The sequence below is a fragment of the Mus caroli genome, chromosome 15 (genome assembly GCF_900094665.2).
Source record: "Mus caroli chromosome 15, CAROLI_EIJ_v1.1, whole genome shotgun sequence".
NCBI lineage: Eukaryota > Metazoa > Chordata > Mammalia > Rodentia > Muridae > Mus > Mus caroli.
Genome location: NC_034584.1, coordinates 83,226,427 through 83,238,834, shown reverse-complemented (window position 1 = coordinate 83,238,834; position 12,408 = coordinate 83,226,427). Strand labels below are relative to the sequence as shown.

Below are 12,408 nucleotides of genomic sequence, written 5' to 3'. Positions count from 1 at the left end.
AAAAAAAAAAAAAAAAAAGAAAGCATTTGTCAGAAACTCTCAAGACCTGGGACCTGGTTTTTACTCTTGGCATATGTGTATCCCTTTACCTCATATTTTAATCAGCTTTCATCACTGAGGAAATACTAGAGATAGGTTTGTTGACAGGGTACAGAAATTGATTTAGCTTGCAGTTCTGGAGGCTCAAGGGAGTGTGCTCAGTTCTAGGAAGTGTCTGGGCCGGGTCACATCATGGCAGTCTTCCAAGAAGTGTTCTCACCCTTCCCTATTACCCAAGGACCTTCCACCAGACCCCACCTCTTAAAGATCCATCACTTCCTACCTAGATCTGATACTCCGGGACACATCTATCCTTCAGTACCTGGGTGTCAGTGCAGGCAGTGTTTTCCCAGGAGCTACTCACTCTGCCTCTGCTCAGTTGTCTGTCAGGCATGTCTTAAAGTGAGCAGTAGCCCTTCTGGGCTCCGGCCCTGGAGTTTAGAGTCACCTTTACCTCCGACTTGCCATCTCTTCTGGCCATATCTGCTCAGGAGTCAGACTTAAACAAGGACAGAGATCCCTTGAAAGAAAAAATGGTCAAATGAGCTGTGGTAGTTGGTGTGTGGGAACTGAGGCAATGTACAGGGTGACAGATCTGTCCCTGAGTAGCTCATCAAAGGGGCTGAGCAGTCAGAAGGGTCTGGGCCTCAGGGCCTAAGTAAGAAGAAATTTGTACTCCTCTGTGCTGGCTGTGTTCCCTTCAAGATTCTGTGAGCACTGCCTGGTGTCCTCATGTGCAAAGTAGGATGTTGATTTGTGCTGCCCAAGCAAGGTGGTAAGCGTGAAATATGTTTTGATGATCCAGTGTAGGGCCTGGCCCAAAGGGTTTGTTACTTGAGTGCAGATGTGTGGGTAGTTTGGCACAGGGATGGTAGTGTGGAAATCAGAAGCACTGGCTTGATCGGATGTAACTGGAGCCTCTTAGTTTCCCTGTGGCATAAATATGCATAGTATTTTATTTTTGTTTTACTTTTTTAAAAGAAGTTAAAAAATGAGAGAAGGCTTTCTATTTCTGCTTCGCTTTGCTTTTCCAGTACTGAGAATTGAACTCAGAGCCTTATTTATGCTAGGTAGGTGCTCCACCACTGAGCTATAGCTGAAACTTGATTATTTTATTATTATTATTATTATTATTATTATTATTATTATTCTGAGACAAGATCTAAGTTGTCCTAGCTGGCTACAATTTGAGATCCTCCTGCCTCAGCCTCCCCAGTAGTTGGGAGTACGTACTCTAGGTCTGGCCTCTAATTCCTTTTTTCTTTGTATATCCAATCTAATACCAGTTCCTTTCAGTCTGAAAGACTTAGTATTTCTTGTACTACAGATCTGCTAGTCACACCTTGCCTCAAGCTTCTGTATTATTTATTATGTGTGAGAATGCTCCCCACCCTTTGGCGACAGTGCTATCAATGAGTGGGTCAGTCCAGGACCTTGTGTGCACAGGGAGGTGCTCTCCACCAAGCTATGACCTCTGCCTGCCTGCCTGCTGCATCCTTAAGGGGTTTTGTGTTTGGTTTTTGGGGGGTGGGGGTGGGCAGGGTTTACTCTAGCCCACGTTAACCTGGAACTAACATTTTTTTCTCAGGCTGACTTCAAACTCAGTAATCTTTGTGTTTCGACCTTGTAGTTAAAAGCGCCTGCTGCCGGGTGGTGGTGGCGGCGCACGCCTTTGATCCCAAGCACTCAGGAGGCAGAAGCAGGCAGATTTCTGAGTTCGAGGACAGCCCGGTCTACAGAGTGAGTTCCAGGACAGCCAGGGCGATACAGAGAAACCCTGTCTCGAAAAACCAAAACCAACCAAACAAACAAAGGCGCTTGCCGTCGTGCCCAGCTATTGACAGTCTTTGAGACATGGCTTGTGTAGCTAAAGACGGCCTGGGGCTCCTTCCTGATCCTTTGGCTTTCCCCTTCCTTCCAAGTGTTAGGATTACTAAACTCTTGTAAACTACCATGCCCAGCTCTCACTTAGTCTTAAGAGATAGGGTGTTGCTGTGTTTCCCTAGGTTGGCCTAGAGCTGCCAGTCTCAAGTGATCCTTCTAATTTAGCCTGCCAGGAAGGTAAAACTACATGGGAAACACAGTGCCTGGCTTTGCCTGCCTGCCTCTCCATCTTTCTTTCTTTTTACATGCTAGCAGTGCTGGATATTAAACCCAGCTTTGTGCCTGGGAAACGAGTGCTCTCTCTCACACTGCGCTGTACTACACTTACCCATGTGGCACTGCTTTTAAAGGATATTTTCTTTGAATATAGAATTCAGATGTGGCAAGTTTTTAAATTCAAGCCCCACGCTGAACCCCCACTGATAGAATACCAATTAAACCCACACACTACATTCAGTTTTAAGATATCATTACATTGTTTTCTGGCTTGCAGTATGTTCACCAAAATCAGTGTTCATTCATATCCTTATGGACTATAACATGTCATCTTCTATTTTTAACTTCTGATATAATATAGCCTTTGTTGGCCTGTAACTCATAAAGACTGGCCTGCATCTGCCTCCTGAGTGCTGGAATTAAAGAAGTATACCACCCCTGGATATATATATAGTTTTTTTTTAAATATTTATTTATTTATTTATTATAGGTAAGTACACTGTAGCTGTCTTCAGACACTCCAGAAGAGAGCATCAGATCTCATTACGGATGGTTGTGAACCACCATNTAGCTGTGGGCTCAGCTCACCCCCTACTTGATATATCATGCACTAAATACAAAGCCTTTCTTTCTTTTATTTGGGGTTGTTTGCTTGTTTGTTTTGTTTTTTCTTTGGGGGGTTTGGTTTGGTTTGCTATTTTTTTTTTTTAATTTTTTTTTTTTTTTAGACAGGGTTTCTCTGTGTAGCTCTGGAGCTCACTTTGTAGACCAGGATGGCCTCTAACTCAGAAATCCGCCTGCCTCTGCCTCCCGAGTGCTGGGATTAAAGGCATGCGCCACCACGCCCGGCTTGGATATATCTTTAAAATATTTTAAATTACATTTACTTATTTAGTGTGTCTGCCCGTGTGTGGGTGGAAGCTCAGAGGTGAACTTTGAGGAGCCAGTTCTCTCTCCTTCCATCATGTAGGTCTAAAGATTGTACTTCATTCAGTTGGCAGGCTCGGTGACAAACCTTCACTGACTAAACCAGTATGTTCACTCAGTCTGGATTTTTGTTTTCTTGTTGTTGTTGTTTTTGTTTTAAATTATTTTTAAATTAAAAAAAATCTTCATGTGTATGTACGCTTTGCCTGCATGTATGTATATGTCTGGATACATGCCTGGAACCTACAAAGGTCAGAAAAGGGTGTTGGGTCCCCAGGAACTACAGGTAGATGTGAGCACCATGTGGATGCTGGGCATCAAACCCAGCTCCTCTGCAAGAACAAGTGCTGTAGCTGCTGAGCTGTCTTCCCAGCCTCTGCATGATCTTCTGCTCACCAATTCTCCCCAGGAGCTGCAGCGCTTGGAGACAGAGTTAGGTCGGCCTTCTGAACGCTGGAAAGACACCTGGGACCGGGTGAAGGCTGCTCAGCGCCTTGAAAGCCGGCAAGATGGACGTGTGAGTGGGTGGGAGGATAGGCTGGGCAGAGGAATATCCAGTATGGGTGTTGCCAGGAGATGGAGGCTGATCAGCTTTGATAGTAATTCCATTCTGCTCTTTGCAGGGTACCCCCAGCTCACTTCTGGTGTCAGCTGTGCCCCACCACCGCCGCTCGCTAGGCGTCTATCTACAGGAGGGGCCTGTGGGCTCTACTCTTAGCCTCAGCCTGGACAGTGACCAGAGCAGTGGCTCAACCACATCTAGCTCTCGGCAGGCCGCCCGACGGAGCACCAGCACCCTGTACAGCCAGTTCCAGACAGCTGAGAGTGAGAACAGGTGTGAGCGGCACGGCCTGCTGCTACTTCTGGACTGGGAATTGGGACCCATGCATGACTCTCAAATGGGGTTTTAGGTTCTTTGAGGAGTTATTTTCTGTAGGTAAAAGGAGTTGTAGAAGCTATAACAATTGCCTAAGCATAGGTCAGCATCAAAAGAGGTTTGGGTTGTAGACCTGGTGACTGTAGCAGGTCTGAAATGGAGCTAAGAGGTATCATAGGACAGTCACTAGATGAGACTGGGGCAGACAGGATCCATCCTCCCTGGGCCTTGAGGGGCCATTTTACTCTGGTTCCCTCCACAGATTTGACTGCTAAGTTCCTCTTCCTCTTTAGGGTGTCTATGTCACATGGGACTACCTCCTAGATACGGTGTTTGGGACCCAGTGTCAGTCTCACGATGACTATAGAGGGACTCACCCTTCATCTAATTTCTAGAGGTGGTCCTCCACCTAATAGCTAACCTGGCCCTGATTCTGGTACAAATGCAGGTCCTATGAGGGCATCCTGTACAAGAAGGGGGCCTTCATGAAGCCCTGGAAAGCCCGTTGGTTTGTCCTAGACAAGACCAAGCACCAGGTGAGTGGTGGTACAGGGACAAGGGAAACAGAAGACAGGCCTGTCTTGACTCTGCACATCTTCTCATCCTCACCCCAGCTGCGATACTATGACCACCGAATGGACACAGAATGCAAGGGTGTCATTGACCTGGCAGAGGTGGAAGCTGTGGCACCTGGCACACCCACTATAGGTGCCCCTAAGACTGTGGATGAGAAGGCCTTCTTTGATGTGAGCCTCTGTCAAGGGGTGGGGAACACCTGGGGCCAGGGGCTTGGAGTTATAGGGGCACGAAGCCAGTAACCCGCTCTTCCCAGGTGAAGACAACACGTCGCGTTTACAACTTCTGTGCCCAGGATGTGCCCTCAGCCCAGCAGTGGGTGGACCGGATCCAGAGCTGCCTGTCGGATGCCTGACCCCACCCGGCCCTGCCCGGGCTGCTCTGCTTCCAGTCGTTACAGACCACTAGGGGTGGGCAGGGCCGCCCCGGCCATGTTTACAGCCCCGGCCCTCGACAGTATTTGAGGCCCTGAGCCCCCCAGCACTTGTGTGTACAGCCCCCGCCCCGCCCCACCTGGCCAGCTCTAACTTATTGTGGTGTCATGGCTGAGCCGTTTAGGGACGCGGCCATGGTACAGCCCTGCCCTGGGCTTGTAAATAGTCCACCCTACCCGGCCCATCAGTGTGCTGGCCCTGGCCGGCTGGCTGTGCTAAGTTGTTTCTAGAACCAGAGTCTATATAAAGAGAGAACTAACGACACACTTGTGCGCTTGCATCAGCACCGTGAGTTGTGGGTCTGCCCAGAGGGGCTCCTTTGTCTCAACCCTGGGTCTCCTGAGTGGGTAGCAGGTTGCTATCCTCTGTATGCCTTTTCTGGAGCCTGAGCCCATCTTCCTCCGAGATCCCCGGCCATGAGTGGCTTTGCACAGGAAGGGGACTTCCTGCAGCAAAGGAAGGACTTGTTAACCCGACTTCCCCAGGCCTCCACACCAGAGAAAGCCCCATCACTCTACCCAGATAGCTCTGGAAAATCAGTTCAAGTCCAGGATTCTGTGGAGTGTTGTAGAGGGAGTCGGAGACCTTGGGAAGGTGTTGTGAAGGCAAAGGGCAAAGGTCACAGACCCTGGACAGAAAGGAGCATGGGCTCTTAGGACAAAAGGTCCTCAAGGAAGCTGGGATGGGGAAAGGTGGCTCTGTGAAGGGCAACACCCCTAGTGGTCATGGCTCTCAGGCTGTCTACACCTCCTCCTCCTTCCCTGATAGCTCAGTGTGTTGTGGTTTGTTGTGGTTTTTGTTGTTGTTGTTGTTGCTGGGCTTGTTACTTCTTGCCTGTGAACCTCACTAGGCCTAGACTTCATTGGCTATGTCCTTGTAGTCAGGGTTGGGGCAGAGAGGTATGTATGAGGGTGGCTCAGGGTGGCTGTCGGTGTTGAGGCCTAACCACTGGAAATCTGGGGTGAGCAGCTGCAGGTAGAAAAGGGGCAGAGCCAGTGAAGATGCCAGAGGGCTGACCTTGTGTGGTGGGAGGTGGCTGTGAACCTCTGTCAGCTCTGCTGCTCTATTGTCATGACTTCTGGTCCCCACAACTGGACCTGGGATAACCATAGATCTTTCCTCAATTATGATTCAAGAAACCCATCAGGACAGACTCTGGGGAGGAGGGTCCTGCTCGCCACATTTCAGGTGTTAAGACAAGAGTTGGGGAAGTAGCTGGGGAAGTGGCTGACACACCTAAGAAAAAAGGTGAATGCTGGTAGAGGCCAAGGGCAGAACCATAGGACCCACTGAAGGAAGCAGAGGAGCTGCTGGGAGGGAGGGATATGAGCCTTGGGGCTGACTCACTTCCAGAGGGATACACCTCTCTTCCCAGGATGGGCCCTGGGGTTGAGTGAAACAAACCTTTACAAAATGGGTGTCCTTGGTTTGACTGTTAAGGAAGAGCTTTTCATTTCTGTCGCAACATGAGTCCCAACTACTGAGAATGAGCCTAGGGATAGCAAAGGTGTCCACACAGGCTGGGGCTCGGCATTTGTAGCCTAACAATAATACACACTTTTTCAATAAGAATACTTTTTATTGGGGGTTGGATGCCCTGTCAGAAGGTCAGAACATTTAAAGAAAAAAAAAAAAAAAAAGACAACATAGACTTTTAGACTCTTCGTGGACAATATGGGCCCGCCCTGTCTCTCAGCCTCCCAGTGGTTTTCTGTGCCCACTCTTACATGTCTGATGCAGCTCCAACACCCACCCAAGCATGCCAAGTCTGCCTGCTGAGCACAGAGACAACTCCATCAGGTCCAGAGGGTCTTTTGTTTTTAAGGCAGTCAAAATTTGTAGCCTGATTCAATGCCAGCTCCCAGGAGCCTCTGGGCAGCTAGAACTGGGGTTTGACCTCATGTGGCCAAACTAGTGCCAGACCCCCATGTATTATTATTATTGGGGATCAGGTCTCTCCAACTCAGGCCTTCACATCTGCCGTGAGCCAAGAGAGACCCTGTATTGAAGCTGGGTACAAAGTGCAAAAAAACCAAAAAACAAAAAAAAAAAAACGGCTTTTCCTCCGTGCATTAAAAAGTACAGATGAAACCAGAGCCTTCCTGCCCATCTGACGGTGCTGGCACCTTAGGGTCTTGTTCCCTCCCCATCCCCTGCAGGTAGAAGCTGCAAGTCAGGGGCCTCATTGCCAGACCAAGACCTGGACGGGGAGTGGCCAGGTCCATCTGTCCTCCAACAGGACCAAGGCAGGCAGGAGACACAGGAGCTGGGTCATCCAACTGGTTCAACTGCCAGCTTTACCAAATGCAGCATTTATTTTAAAGTTAAATTAAAAAAAAATTGCATCACCAGGTAGTTTTCTTGATTAAGGAAGCAGCCTGACCAGGGCGGGCCACGGCCGGATGGCAGCAGTTACACAGGACCATTTAAGGCAGCGCCTTCTGGCAGGGCATCTGCCTTCCTGCATAAATGGGGGAAGAGGCAGAGTTGCAGCATGTGAGCTTCTGGGGTTCACCCAGGCCCACCCTACCCTCTTTGGCCGATCTACTCACCTGTCCTTTGTCATCGTCCCCAGGGTGGCAACTATGGCTGGGGCTGCTGTGGTTACTGCCATGATCGGTCCTGGGGGCACTGCAGCAGCCACTGAGGAAGAGGCCACCATGGTGGCCGTGGGAGAGCCTGCCTTGCTTGGTGCTATGGTAGCCACGGCAGGACTGATGGTCACTTCTGAAGGTGCGGGGCGGGCAGGGGCTAACACGGTACTATCAGGACACTCAGCCCTGTGTGACAGACAGGCTCCAGTTATGGGTGCCCCTACTTCACTGCTGCCTATTTCAGATACCCAACAGCCAGCAAAGGGCCTACAAGTGATGCACACAGCTCCTTTCTGCTTCTCTCTTCTGTGGCATGACTACAGCTGGCTTTGTAGCCCTGAGTCCCTGAGACAGTGGGACAAACTACATGATGACCATGACCTCAATACTTCCTATAAACAGCACTCAAATCCTGACAGCTGTGGAGCTTCATTTACTGATGGCCCCAATGTTGCTGCTTAAATTTAACTTCACCCTTACGCTATCTAAAGGGTCCCTGATGGCCAGGCATAGTGAGCCATGCCTTTATCATGTACTTAGGAGGCATAGGCAGGCAGATCACTGAGTTTTGAGTCCATCCTGACCTCCATAGAGAGTTCCAGGCCAGCCAGGGCTATAAAGTGAGACCTGTGTTTGCAAAAAAAGTGGGGTGAGGAGGAGGGATTATATAAGGACTGAGGGTCTTCATACCCAAAGCTAGCCTAGACTAACCACAAGTAACAGATGGATCCTGCAGAACAAAGATACCTAGCTCTGGCCCAGGGAGGGGTTCTCAGATGAGATGCAGGACAAGCAAGGAGGGAGGGAGTTGTAAAGGCTGAATAAAACTTGGCAGTGGTTCAACTATCCAGCAAGTTTTGAAAATAGCTTTGTAAAGGGTTTACTTTGTCTTTTTGCAGCAGGGTTAAAGTACTTCTCTAGGAAGTACTTTAGAAAAAGGATGAAGGTCTCTAAACTTTTAAGGCAGGCTGTTAGTTGGATGTGATCTTCCTCGGTAATCTGATCACTAAAGAGATGGAGGTGGGACAGTAAACTCACAAACAAGCCTGTGTACTGTCAACCCAAGGAACTGCAGTCTAGGCTTTTCCTCTTAATTTTATCACATCTGAATCAGTAGCCATGTGAACCCTTCTCCAAGTCTTGGCTCTACATTTTTGCTTTTCTACGAATCTTTTCGATATATATAGTGGTGTTTGCGTTAGGGGCGATATCCTGCCTAGGGTTCCTAGAACACAGAGCCAGGGCCTCAATGAGCTTTGGACATGAGCAGCCAGACGCTATGGGTACAGAATATGAAACTTTGAGTCCCAGCTGCAAACAGCAGTTCTCAGCTGTGGGCTGTGGCCCTTTACAGTTATGTTCATCACAGTACCAAAGTTCTAGTTGTGAAGTAGCAACAAAAATAATTTATGATTGGGATCAGCACAGCATGTGAAACTGTATTAAAGGTCACACAGTAGGAAGGTTGGGAACCACCGGGTTACACCAACCATGGATTCCAGCTGCTTAATCTCCCCGCTTAGCTGAGGGAAACCCCTTAAGTCCCAATATCACAGAGGACCCTCTAGAAGCACACACATGGGCAGGGCCTACCCTGTGTGTGAGGAGGAGTAGGCAGGGCTGATAGGACCCAGAGCCTGAATGCATGATGGTAAACTTGTGCTAGGCAGTCTGTCTGCTGCCCACTGGGTCAAGAACAAGCTGGTGTCAGGTACATCCCAGACTTGGAAGTGTAGGCAGGGACAAGACCAGAAACCCCATAGGTGATACTCATTTAAGAGTAGATGCAGAATCCAAAACAAAACCCCCACATGGGCCTAAGGTCAAGAGCCTTGTGAGATTAGTACCTTGTCTCCTGGTAGGGTCCAGCCCTGAGACTTCCTCTACTGTACCCTGAACTTAGGTGGAGATTCTGCCTCAGGGCCTTTGTATGGGAAGCCATTTACAGTATCCTGTATCCACAGGCAACTCCTTATGCTCCTGAGCCTCACCACCTGCTCTCCCACCGCTGAATGCCAGGAGGCTGTGAGCTCCCTGGGGAACACAGGGATCTAGCTTTGTGGAGTAACCCTGACTCACTGGGTAGCTCCTTGACACCTTGGTCCTATCTTCTCATCTTGACCACTCAAAATCGAAGCACCTGCTGGAGTGGCTGGCCTCTTGGCAGGGACGATGACGACATACCTGATTCCTTCCCTAGGGACGGCCTTCAGACACTGCAAGGGAACTGTGGCTTGACCACCTGCGAGCTGTTTCTACTTCCCAGTCAGGGCTCAGACTACACCTAATCCCTAACCCTGAGATGCATTTTGTCCTACTGTGCGAGCATGCAGGCACCTGACTATAATCCACAAGAGCCCTACAACAAATGGCACAGCACAAAGTGGGGTAACAGGAGAGGGCTGGCCAGAGTCCTAAGCTTTCCCTACAGAAAGTTAAGAGCAACAGGCCTTTCCTCCACTGTCTGGGACAACTGTAGACACCAAGGAGGTTAGCCAGTCCCAGAGCCTGAAAACCAGGTATTCTCTGTAACTGGCTCCTGTAGTGGAGACTGTCATTCCAAGTTTCTGGGGAACTCTTGGGACATCCAGGTTCTATCTTCTACTCTGAAACATTTAAAACAGAAAATATACACTGTTGTCTAAGAAGCCCTCTGGTTCAGCCTTTCCCTTAGAAAGAGGCACTGTTTTTCTAGAGACAGCTTCACAGGATCATTAGCCATGGAGCATCAGTAAGGATTCTAGTCTAACCTCCACTTGTTCTCAAGGAGCTGGAGTCTGGCACTGAGCCCTGTTCTCAGAAGCCATGCAGTGTTCACTGGGCCCCCCAGGAAAGCTTTCTAGTCCCTTCACACCTGCCAATAGCAGCCTCCGCAGTCCTGGGTGGTGGGGAGACCTTTCCAGTATGGCCTGTGCACACAGCTTCCACAGTACCCGCTGCCTTCTCGTCATCTTCACTGTCAGATCCCCCAGAGGAGCTGCTGTCAGAGGCTACCAGGGGGGCCTTCCTAGTGACACACACATTCCAGGCACAAGGCGAGGTAGGACCAACTGCAAAAGAAGAAACCCTGCGATATTTGTGAGGGCAGAGGAGCCAGAGAACACAGCTACCATGGCCTCAGGGATCCCAGATTTGCATAAGTCAGTGTGAGATGAGCGGCAGAGACGGCACACGTTGGCTTCCTGAGTGTTACACACGTGTATCTGCATGTTCGCAGAAACCACATGAACTGCTATGTACCTTCCATGGGGGCTGCCCCACCACTCCACAAGATAGGAGATGTGTGCTCTTCTCAGAGGAGGAAGCATGGGCTCAGAGAAGCCACTTTAAACCTAATGCCATGTCAGGAGTGTTCTTACCCAGTCCAGTTGCCTGGGAAGGAGAGGGGCCAAGTCAAGTCCCATAGTGGCCTCCCAGCAGGGACTCCTCTACATAACAGTGTGACTCAGGGATGCAGGTAGGCTGTAAAGGACAGGCCTGGGCCACGCAGCCTGATTGGACCTGGCTCTGAGGACACCCTATATGCTCATGCATGTTGTCCTGCCTTATACCCCTAAAGCTGGAGGACCCTAAAGTTCTTCATGTACAGCGAACAAATCATGATAACTCCAATCCCATACGTATGTAAGGATCCCAACACTACAAATACATAACCACACCTGGGGCCGAGACCACTTCCCACCTTCTCAATAGGGTCTAGCCTTGCATCAGGCCTGCCAACTAGTCAAGGCAGCTGTCTGAGCTGCTGCTACTTACAGGGTTTCTCTGGGCCTGGACTCTGGCCACCCTCAGCATTGCTGTGGTCCATGTCCACAGGAGAGCTGCACCGGGGCCCCGTCTCAGAGCTAGAAGAGAAGATGACATACTGAGCCCACTGGGCAACACTGGTCCTGATACTCAACGGGCAAGATTCCATTCTGATGTTTGTTACCAGCAGAAAGGCTGGAAGTCGGTGAATTTGGCCCAGCCTTTCTCCTCTGCAACTGAAGGACCAGCCGCCCATGCACTAGAACCCACATCCCTCGCAGCTCCTGGGGTTGCAGACAGCGGGTTCACTGGCTCATCAAAAACTGCTGTCCATGTAGTACCTGCCAGAAGGAGATGCAGCAGTCAAGAATAGGCAGGCCTAGTAAGTGACAGACAAGGGAGAAGCATCTCTCACATAGATGAGTAGAGGGGTCATCAGAGCTGACCAGGAATGCAAGATGCTCCCAGTTAGGAAACCTCAGAAGAGCCCCCACTGTCTCGAGTGTCAGAGATGGCAGGACTCCCCAGTAGTGCTTGTGCTTTGCGAAAGGTAGTATGGCTTCAAACCCTGAACACTTGGGTATAAGGGCCCCTATGAATTACCTGGAAAGGGTCCCATTAAGTTACCCACTGCAGCAGCGCACATGTATGGGCATCAGTTCTTGCTGATGCGGTGCCTCATGAGATACCTGTAAAGCCCCATCTGTCCTCCAGTAAGGCTGATGTTACAAAGTAGGTACCATCTCCCCTGTCCCAACCCAGGTCATACCAGGCACACAGCATGGGTGGCCCCTACTGTGGGTGTTCCTGCCCTTGCAGCTGGTCAGCTCCAGCTAAGGTGCTGGCACCTCCTAACAGACAGCTGGTTTCTTGCCCGTGTCCTGAGTATCTGATACCCCAGAGCAGGTAAGAGAGGTCTCTAAGAGGAAGTATATGGGTAGATGCTCCCAAGTACATCTGAGAGATGGCAAATAGCGACCTGCAGGTTACATGGGGTTTCCTTTCCCTAGCAGAGAGAATGGACACCAGCTGTGCAAGTGCACATGCATACAGGCAGTAAGGGAGGAAGAACACCTGGCTCCATTCAGTGCACAGCAGAACCCGTGGTGGTCGG

General features: G+C 49.9%; 2 protein-coding genes across 18 annotated transcripts in view; one reads left to right on the top strand and one right to left on the bottom strand.

Annotated features, from left to right (window-relative positions):
• Sbf1 (SET binding factor 1) overlaps window positions 1-5,217 on the top strand; it is a 28,553-nt gene extending 23,336 nt beyond the window's left edge. For all 4 annotated transcript variants that reach the window (XM_021184343.1, XM_021184342.1, XM_029470003.1 and 1 more), the window contains 5 exons: window positions 3,476-3,583; window positions 3,690-3,901; window positions 4,392-4,479; window positions 4,558-4,689; window positions 4,776-5,217. In XM_021184343.1, coding sequence (XP_021040002.1) covers window positions 3,476-3,583; window positions 3,690-3,901; window positions 4,392-4,479; window positions 4,558-4,689; window positions 4,776-4,874 — 639 coding nt within the window. In that variant the 3' untranslated portion in view covers window positions 4,875-5,217. The remainder of the gene's footprint in view (window positions 1-3,475; window positions 3,584-3,689; window positions 3,902-4,391; window positions 4,480-4,557; window positions 4,690-4,775) is intronic.
• A 1,294-nt stretch (window positions 5,218-6,511) lies between these two features.
• The window catches only part of Ppp6r2 (protein phosphatase 6 regulatory subunit 2), a 71,377-nt gene continuing 65,480 nt past the window's right edge, over window positions 6,512-12,408 (bottom strand). For 13 of the 14 annotated variants that reach the window (XM_021182929.1, XM_029470013.1, XM_029470005.1 and 10 more), the window contains 5 exons: window positions 11,479-11,635; window positions 11,304-11,392; window positions 10,402-10,597; window positions 7,506-7,733; window positions 6,512-7,414 (listed from right to left, as the gene is read on the bottom strand). In XM_021182929.1, the coding sequence (XP_021038588.1) occupies window positions 7,366-7,414; window positions 7,506-7,733; window positions 10,402-10,597; window positions 11,304-11,392; window positions 11,479-11,635 (719 nt within the window). In that variant the 3' untranslated portion in view covers window positions 6,512-7,365. The remainder of the gene's footprint in view (window positions 7,415-7,505; window positions 7,734-10,401; window positions 10,598-11,303; window positions 11,393-11,478; window positions 11,636-12,408) is intronic. The other variant, XM_021182930.2, reaches the window with a different exon arrangement.